We start from the raw sequence: 10,346 nt of genomic DNA, 5'->3' as shown, positions 1-10,346 counted from the left end.
AATAATGCTCAGTACTGGAAATGCAGGGGAACTGTGTATATTATTATTATTATAATTATTATTATTATTATTATTATTATTATTATTATTATTATTATTATTCTTTAAATATTATAAAGTAACACAGTTAGCTTGATAAATTTCTCGCACTGTCTTATCCTTTATTTATTTATTACCTGTTTTATGGGATTAATCTTGAGGTGTTCTTCCCTATATTAATTTATCAAACAACCATAAGATTAATGGCTGAACAAAGTACTGTACGTTGTATTGCTGTCTGTGATTTTACTTGCATCGTCGTACTCTTCGTTTCAAGGTCAGAGAGAGAGAGAGAGAGAGAGAGAGAGAGAGAGAGAGAGAGAGAGAGAGAGAGAGAGAGAGGAGAGAGTTTTGTTGTATCAACTACAGTACCGTTATCATACAAAATCAGAAATTTAAAAGTTATTATCAGTAATTTACTATTCTCTAAATGTCAGTAGTACAGAGAAGACTTTTTGAAAAGTTGATCTTTGAGAAGGAGAGTTATGTTAACGGTCTTTGTATGAGAATAATTTCCGTTCTACGTCCCAGAAAGACTGATATATTATGCTTTTCAAAACAAAGGGAAATGTTTACACATCACCTTGAAATCTTGCTCCTGCAATAAATCTAAGGACGCCGGTGGCGTTCAGCAACAATATCCTGCCGGGGAACCTTGACAAGGACATAATAGCCACCCTCAACACGGCCGGAGAGAGAGAGAGAGAGAGAGAGAGAGAGAGAGAGAGAGAGAGAGAGATTTATAATGAAAGTTACATCAGCCGTTCGAACCGGTACAACAGGAAATTGGATAATGAGAAGTCGACTTACACAAAAGTAGAAAAGAATGTGTGTGTGTGTGAGAGAGACAGAGAGAGAGAGAGAGAGAGAGAGAGAGAGAGAGAGGAGAGAGAGAGAGAGAGAGAGAGAGAACTATTATAATAAAAAGTACAAAAGCCGTTCGAACTGGTACAAGGTGAAATAGGATAATGAGAAATCGACATACCCAAAAGCAGTAAAGAACGTTAAAAGAAATGCTAACAGTTTTTTATTATAATTCACTTTATTTTGGTTTGGTACAGTTCCGCCGTACACAATTTGCCTTTCTGTTGAAGGTGGTTGTACGGTAAGAATTTGGCGTTCTTGTTATTCAGCAAGTCACTTCGGGCTGAGGATCCTAGCCAAAGCTTTTTTTCCTTACCCAAGTAAATGCTGGAACATGTAGATCGATAGAAGACATACATACATACTCTTACACCTAATTATGTTCACCTGTGCATTTTTTCTTTTAGTAACTAAGTAATTTACCGGAGGTGATCTTTACCTTTAGAGTTGCCTTTATCTCACCTCTCACCCTTAAATAAATGACAACAGATTTTACCATAGTCCGATCGTTGGAGGTCGGAACTTATTTTATTGTACTTAAAGAAGGTATGATATAGCTTATTGGGTGTTTATGTGCGTTAGCGTTTCTGTATGTACTGTATATTAATGGAGTTCAATATACATTCATGCTGTATTGCATTTTATTTATCTATGTAGCTACCAGGATAAAACCGTTCATAATATCTCTCTCTCTCTCTCTCTCTCTCTCTCTCTCTCTCTCTCTCTCTCTCTCTCTCTCTCTCTCTCTCTCTCCAGCAAGTTAGAAATTTAATGTCCTTTTGTAGAGCTCCAATATCTATAGTGATGAACCTATTAATTCCACAAAAACAGATCTTTTATCGATCATTATTAGAACACCATTCTCCTTGGCTCCAAGAGGCGGTGTCCTTTTCCTTGATAGTGATAATTATGATTCAGAAAATCGCTGTAAGATACTTTGCTTTATCGTCTTCCATGAGTTCTGTATCAACAAGGATCTTACTCACCACCTCTACCTCCAATATTATCTCGCTCTACTTAGGTTACAAAAAGTCATCATCCCCAGACTGTTGATCTGCCATGATGACTCATTGCCTAGTACGAGATTCCTTTTAATTCTATTGTCTCTTGGTTCAATATCTTACCCGTATTATTGATGCACAGTTGGAAACGAATTCTTGGTACACCCCACTCTGAAGAAATACAGTACACCCAGCCACACCCTTGCTGTGCGGTGAGTTCCTGTGTTTAGCCTCACCTACTACTTCTGCCATCCTACACTATCTGTTTGGTTGCCTGTCGCTAAGTAAGGCTGTGACAGGGTGCACTTCTTCGGAGTGAGCTGTGTCAGAGACTCCTGTGTCCAACTGTACATACATTTTGACTGATTTGTTTTTTAACTATACAACTTTTTTAATTTAGAGAGAGTGGCTCGAAAATGATGCGAAATTTATGATTTTCAGTCTCAAAGGGGAAGGTGGCCAACCTCGTGCCTTTTATATGACGGCAATTGACGTCAGTAACCCATTCATAACGGACGGTTGTTGGTGCTGGTTTGTTTTTTGATACTGATAAGAGTTGGAATTTGTTTCTGTTAGTTTTTATTTTCCAATTATTTTCGTAATCATTTATTCTTTTGACCTCTCTTTCGGTTTTTATTTAGAAAAATCTTATGGAATTTGTAGGATGCATCGTTACTTGTGTGATGTGATCTGCATAGGCTTAGTTTATGGCATATTTAGGGATGGTTGTCATGTTTGCTGTATAGATTATAAAAAGTGTTTGGGATATATTTAGATGGTAAATGTGAGACCTTGATCGAGCCTCGGCTCCTGCGAACGTTACTTTATTGCTTTATCACTTGGTTACTTTATAGATTTATCTTGTTTTTTTTATCTCGGCCAAGGAGGTTATGTTTTCAAGTCGGTTTATTTATTTATTAATTAATTTATTTATTTGTTGTGTGTCTGTGGACAGGATTACGTCAAAACTACTCAACGGATTTTTACGAAATTTTCACCACAGATAGATCTTAGGTCATGGACAACCCCATTAAATTTTGAAGATGATCCGGATCCGGATTCTAGATCCAAATTTGCATTTTTTCACAATTTTAGAGAACAGGATCACGTCAAAACTACTCAACGGGTTTTGAAGAAATTTCGACCACGGATAGATCTTAGGTCATGGACGACCCCATTAAATTATGACGGAGGTCAGAAATCTCTGAACGCTCATGTTTATTTCCTTTGCCAACCTCGAATCTCATAAAATTTGGTTGTATGATTGGCCATGATCCAACGACAATTTGATTATATTTTGGAAGTGATTAGGTTCAAAGAAAAGGCCAAGGTCACGAAAAGTTCAAAAACTTTTTATTTTTTGCCCTATAGTGGGTAATTTTTATCTGATTTGTATGAAACTATTGCTAAAATGTGCATAATTCAATTGCCTATCTTGGGATCATCAGTATTCTTGGTGACAAAAGTGGTGGTGGTGAAGGTATACACTCTTCCGAATGGCCGTTCTTGTTCCTTAGGTTCTCTCTATTTTTTTCACAATTGGACATTGTTGCGTGGAAATTTGGCTGTATAGACCCATTGTATGAATTTTAGATAATGGAAAAGACAATAATTAATGAGGTATGTGATGTAGTTATTGTTGTTATCATGTATTTTTAAAAAACTAATCAAAGGATATGACAGAAAAAAAAGGATACGGTTGAACATCTGATGCAAATACTATATTTTGATTTATGTAGAGGTTTTCGTACAGCTTGTCGGCTTTTAGGTTTCGCTTATACGTTATGGTTTATTTTTGTCTTAATTTAGGTATTTCTTGTTCAGCAATGTTGTGTTTTAAATGTGAAGGCTTATACGGATTTTTTTCTCATAAAACATTCGCGATAATGTAGTTCTTTTAATGGCCAGAAAAGCAAGAGAGAGAGAGAGAGAGAGAGAGAGAGAGAGAGAGAGAGAGAGAGAGAGAGAGAGAGAGAGAGAGAGAGAGAGAGAATAATCATACTATTCTATTATTCCTGCATAAGATTCTGTGTAACATTAGATTGCCAACGGATATTTTCCTAGAAGATAAATTACAAAAGATTATTGATACTGCATTTAGTCTTCCCTCTTTAGAATAGTGTTTAGGTTATGGGATCATTGCTTTCAAAATATCTTGATAAGAATTTGCAAGTCAGATGCTTTCGTTGAATGTTTTGGATGTTCGTTTGTATTGTGGTCAACTTTTAAACATTTCCATTTGCTTTTATGCAAGTAGATATTACGCAGTTTGTTAGCTAACTTTTATTGTTTTTGATAAGTTTCTATCGTGGGATTTTATAATTTTTCTATATGAATTTAGAAATGTGCTATCAATTACACTAAATAAATTCTATTGTATCATTAGAACCACAAGATGAGATTGACCTAGGCAGAGAATTTGATAACAGAGCCGCTTTTGGACATGAAAAATAATGCCTTGGATGAAAATATTTAATGGATATCTAAAGGTATTGTTGCTTTTCATATTGTTACTTGTATTTTTTGTAAGGTAATTTGACGTGTTGAATATAGATTGTAAGGGTCTTAATGACATCGAATTTGAGAATTATAGAAACTGCGTCGATGGGATATATTAACGCTTTATGGTAGAGAAATCATGATATCAATAATGAAATACAAGGCTTGAGTAACCCATAATGTAAAAACCGTTTTATAAGAAATAACAGGAATAATTTAGCATAAGAATGGGGAGGGGTTGGTGGTTACATAGCTATGATTGCACCAGTCTGCTTAATCTTACTCCTACAAAATACATATACTTCGGGTACCAAACAGTGCAGATTTATCAAGCAACGACGTTATAACACTGAATTTTTTTTCTCTCCATGTGAGTGATCAGATATCTTGCTGAAATCGGTAAAATATTAGAACTGATTCACTTATGTTCATTGACAGTAGAAATAGGAATATGGTGTTATTGTTTTCATAAGTGTCACGGGAAGTAGTATATCAAGATTATTATTGTTTGCAGTGAAATGTTCCCTTATATTTATCACCGTAGCAAATTCGGTGTTAGGTGCTAACAGAGAGGCGAGGTGAACGCAAGTGAGGTTTATTCAACAGATAACGAGCTTATATTAAATATATTGAGAGCAAGAATGTCACAAAAATTCAAAAAATGAAACATGCAATGGGAATCTTAAGCAGCTTTTTATATTATTAGTGTGGGAGAGAACGAGAGATAAAAAAAAACAATGGTATTACAGTGTATGAGCGTGTGTAAAACAAGTGCAGTACACCGCATGAAAGATTTCAGCTAACTTATTTCTTATGATTTTAATGGAAATAAAGCACTTTAATACTACGTGTAGTGCGGTGTCTGGCTGTATATACTCGGAAGCAGTCATATTTGGATGGGTGCGTGGGTTGGTTGTCTATTACAATCGTCTAGTTTCCTTAGATTTTATATCGACCATCAACTTGGAAGTACTTGGTATTTTGTACTTCTGATACAAATAATAAACTTGGTGGTTGTTTATGTTTTTTATTCTCCCTATTTAGTTTTTAAACCCTTGTTTGCCATAAGGTAAATATAACTTAGCAATTTGTTAGTCAGTAAAAGTACAGTATACGATTTGCAGTCAATTTTTTTTATTGAACAGTTTTCAGATTTGATTTTTGATAAATGTGAGTTTTTTTTTATTAAATGTGTGAGTTTTTCCCTTCTTTAATAATACAGAAATTTACCGTTTACTGCATTACATAACTGTGTTGTTCTTCTTATGACCTCGAGTTATACACCAAACATACTGGCTACCAGTACAAAATTGGAACGTATTTGATATTTGAAAGTTTAATCCGATTTTCGGGACCCTGAATGATATATAGTAATATTTCTCTTAATTCCTTATGGGGGAAGAAAATACAAAATCTCTCATTCTAAGGCAGTTTATTTCATTTGTCCATGAAAAATAAATACATTCTACAACTACTGTATTGCACGTCCAGCCACGCCTGCATATGAAAATACAGAGAACAGATAAATTATACATTTATCCGAGTTAAATGATATGTTATAACAATAATCTTATTTAATATTGAAAACTGATGACTTAGTTTATTCAAGTTATATCTCGTCGTGTTAGAATAGTCAAATGATGAATCTACTATACAAAGAATTTAAGCAATATAAACGTTATTTACCTACAATTTTCCATTACATTTCCAGAACTGTTGTTTAAACATAAGCACTGTATTATTTATATTGGTATTGTAGGTAGACATAATGTCAAATATATATATATATATATATATATATATATATATATATATATATATATATATATATATATATATATACATACATATATATACATATACAGTATATATGTATATATATATATATATATATATGTATGTATGTATATATATATATATATATATATATATATATATATATATACTTTGTATATATATACAATGTGTGTGTGTGTGTGTACGTATGTACTGTATGTAAATATTTAGTATGCGTGTGATGATATCATCTTTCATTGTGGCTTGTAATCATGCCACCGAAAGTAACTGAATGTTGAATAAAACTAGAGTTATCTGTTAACTTTAGCTAATTCGTTCTGTTTGTTTTTTTGGCTCAAATGTAGTTATGATGACAATTAATTACAGCATCGCGCTTCAGAAACGTTGCCCCCAATCTAAACAAGACATCTATAAAACATTTCTAGTCTAAGTTAAAGCTTGAAAAGTAAACAGTAAAGCTAATAGAGATATCTATAAAAAAAAACATTTAAATAATAATAAAAATAACAATCTTTTTACAATATATCTACATCCCATCGCTACCTTTCTACCCCTTGTATATTAGCCTCAGTATTATCACCCGTTGTACTATGAACCTGACCGCTACCCCCATCAGGGGTCCTCGATGTTGTCTTCACTCCTGTTACTTCCCCCATTTCTTTTTCATCCTTCGAAACAGTTTCCACTTCTCTTGAGATGATTTTCTCCTCTCGGCATCTTGTGCCCAGGAGGCTGTCGAGGGAAAAGGAGAGTTTTGGGGTAGGCGTCTTCTTGGGGGCTAGTGCGGTGGGAGATGAAGATATGATGGTTTTCGGAGAGCTGTCTGCTTGGAAATTTCCATTTGAGGAGCTGGTCAGCCCTTCAGACTCTCCCCCGACGTCTCTTTTAGGAAGGGCTTTGTCATTTTGTATGACGCTGACGGATTCTGTCTTTAAGTCGCAGGAAGGGTCACTCTCGCTGTTCTCTGACGAAATCTTCGGTTCTTTGTGTTCCCCCTCGTTCATTTTCTCAGGTTGAACTGGACTGTTGGGACTTGAGGAGGAGCTCAGCACAATGGAACCTGAAGGTGAAGCAGGAGGGCTGTGTGACAGCTGAGATGTAGAGGGTGAAGGAGGGTCATCGGAAGAAGGCGAATCTCGAGAGGTAGATGGCGTGAAAGATGGATATGCTGAAGGTGCGTATCCAGCAGGTGGGGTTAGAGCAGTATCCGAGCTACTTGTAGAGGGCGGGGATGTTAAGCTTGGCGGAATCGATGTCAGATGGCGTTCTGTTCGTTTCATATCTGTGATGAAAGAAATTATTTTATTTCCAAGTTTTGATACAGCTGAAGATGTACCTCTATAAGTTTTTAGAGAATATTATTCTACAAAAGAATGCATTGATCAAAATCTTTAAAGGTTTAACATTGAATTTTTTCTATAAAATGGTTCGTAACCCTACTTATATTTTGAAAAAGACAAATGTCAGACGGAAATTATATGATGTATTTTTTTGAAGTTATCGAATACGTTCTTATAACCGGGTGTTTCAAAAGGAAAACTTACCTTTATCCTTTTAAAATATTCTTATGTGTGAAATGGTGTTATTTTATGATTGAAATGTTAGATTATGTTCAATGATAACGTAGCAGTAAAAAAATTGTGAATAAGTTATGTACGATGCATCTGTATTGTAATTAAACAAAAGATAAATATGATTCTTACCAGCATGAAGAAGCGCGTGATTTCTTAGGTTTGTAAGTTTAGAGAACCCTTTTCCACAGACTGAGCATTTGTGAGGCCATTGTCCGTTATGGACAAACATGTGTGACCTGAGGTCACCGGGAGTGGGAAATGACCTGGTGCAGAGGGAGCATTTATGGGGCTTTTCCTTAACATGGGTCATCTTATGGTAATAGAGATTAGAAGAAGCTGTGAACCTCTTTCCACACACGCCACACTGATGAGGTTTCTCCCCACTGTGAATCCTCCTGTGGGTATTTAAGGAAGAGCTCGTAGAGAAGCCCTTGCCACAAACATCGCAGACGTGAGGTTTCTCCCCCGTGTGCGTTCTGATATGTCGCTTCAGGAGAGACGGACGATCAAATGCTTTCCCGCACTCGCTGCAGGGCAGCATTGTCCTTTCACGCCTTTTCGGAGGTCCGAGAGAGATCGGAGTTTCATTGTGGGCGCTCGTTGTCGAAAGGTCATTAGTGGTGGAATTCCTACTTTCCGTAAAACTGCTGGATAATCCCGACGATGTAGGCGGGGTCATGCTAAGGGACATTGGAGGCATTCTGCTTGATTCTAGATCCTGAAGACCCAGCCTGGCTGACGGCCGCCTCAGTTGGAAGAAAGGGGAAGAAAACGAGGGAAAGTGGGGTATACTGGTACTCGTTGGGGAAGAGTGGTTGGGTATCGGTGATAAGGGGACTGGTGATGGAGATCTGATTGGTGAGTGATCTTCGGGTTTTCTCTTTAAAGTCCCTCCAGTGATAGAAGTGAGACGCTCCGCTGGAGGAGGGGAAGGTGGTGAGGTTAGAAGGGAACGTGAGAGATCAAGGGGTGCTTCAGCCATTATAGAGTCCATGGTACGTCGGTACAGAGAAGACCTGAGAAGCGTCAGCGCAGGCAAGAGAAGCGTGTCGTCCCCGGATATATCCGGAAGGAAGAAGGCTAAAAGCCTTTCACCTGGGGTTACTTCACGCACCACTTCAAATACAACCGACCCTGGGGAAAAGAAAGGCAAAACGATAAATAATATTTGTTATAATTTATGAACTGACGATTTGATGACTAATGTGGAGTTTAAATATGTCTTCCCTAAGAAATTTTAATCGCATGCGTTTCCTTATAATTCTAATAAAGAGAGTAAAATGTGTGTGCCTGTTTCACTTTATATTTTTATTAATTGAATTTAGGATACTAATCCGTCAACAAATAAGATACTATTACAGCTGTTTGGTAATCAGTCAGCATTACTATTACAAATAAATACCCCTTAATTAATAAATCCATTTTAAACATTTCGATCAGTATTAATGAAATGAAAAACTACCTACAACTGTGAATAAAGAACTTGAACGTAAAGGACCGGTCTTAATAACAACGTGTCACGATTGTTTAACGTCGTAGAGGTCAGAGACGCTCTTCAGTTTGAAAGGGAAAAACCACGGTCGGCTGGGCGTGTAAATATGTGGTTTCCGGCCGCATGGGGCTGCGGACTTCAAAAAGAATTCGTAAACGACACAAACTAGATCGCCTACAGAATTTGAGCTATTTCCCGGAAAGAGGGGTTGATCCGCTTATAGTAATGTTATGGTGTAATAGATTTCTCTCTCTCGATTGAATCATATAGAAAAGGTCTCGGGAAAGGGGAAGCGTAAGCGTGAAGCTTACAAGCTATTTATGACTATACAATTTCAGCGTTTAATTCAGTTGTTTCTAGCTTTGAAGGGTGTTGGCTTTAAAGTATCCTAATCAAGATCTCAATTTTTCACGTTTATTTTTCTGCAATGAACTCGAAATAACACTTTGCCTGTTCTAGTACATAAATTACTCACGGACTGATGTTAAATCATACAAATGTATGAAAGCTGTATAGTTTATTCATTTTTTTTTTTCAAATACGTTCTACCTTCCCGTTTTTTAACAAAAACATTACAATTTTCACCTTTATGCAGAATTTTAGTGAAAAGTTGATTTTGTATGGAAAGTAGAATTAATTATACAGTATATTCAAATGTAAACAATTCATACGAGAAACAATGATTTTGTGGATGATAACAAGAAAAACTCAAATATAACTGAAGGGTGATGTAATTTGTTAAAAAAAAATTCCTTGTATAGAAGGATTATCACCTTATAGAATATTAATAGGTATTCGTAAAAATCATATTTAGACAGAGTAGGATTTCGTATCTAAATAGATTTTGTAAATGTATATAAGAATCTATGGTTGTTATAGCTTAGCTACGCAGGTGATATACAGTTATTATACTTTTATCGCCTTTGGCAGTAATTATTAGTCGAGGTTATATTAATATATATATATATATATATATATATATATATATATATATATATGTATATATATACATATATATATACATATATATATATATATATATATATATATACATATATATATATATATATATATATATAT

The 10,346-nt window shown here is 35.5% G+C and overlaps 1 protein-coding gene and 1 long non-coding RNA gene across 7 annotated transcripts in view; one reads left to right on the top strand and one right to left on the bottom strand.

The window, feature by feature from the left end:
* Window positions 1-10,346, top strand: part of LOC137627326 (uncharacterized) — a 700,057-nt gene that overhangs the window by 360,928 nt on the left and 328,783 nt on the right. The gene's annotated exons all lie outside the window — the stretch shown is intronic.
* Window positions 6,373-10,346, bottom strand: part of LOC137627303 (uncharacterized) — a 44,608-nt gene continuing 40,634 nt past the window's right edge. For all 3 annotated transcript variants that reach the window (XM_068358388.1, XM_068358396.1, XM_068358402.1), the window contains exons 4-5: window positions 7,904-8,908; window positions 6,373-7,482 (exon numbers count right to left, since the gene is read on the bottom strand). In XM_068358388.1, the coding sequence (XP_068214489.1) occupies window positions 6,740-7,482; window positions 7,904-8,908 (1,748 nt within the window). In that variant the 3' untranslated portion in view covers window positions 6,373-6,739. The remainder of the gene's footprint in view (window positions 7,483-7,903; window positions 8,909-10,346) is intronic.

This window comes from Palaemon carinicauda, chromosome 2, assembly GCF_036898095.1.
Source record: "Palaemon carinicauda isolate YSFRI2023 chromosome 2, ASM3689809v2, whole genome shotgun sequence".
Classification (NCBI taxonomy): domain Eukaryota; kingdom Metazoa; phylum Arthropoda; class Malacostraca; order Decapoda; family Palaemonidae; genus Palaemon; species Palaemon carinicauda.
Note: the sequence above shows the minus strand (reverse complement) of the source record. Positions and strands in the feature narration are given on the sequence as shown.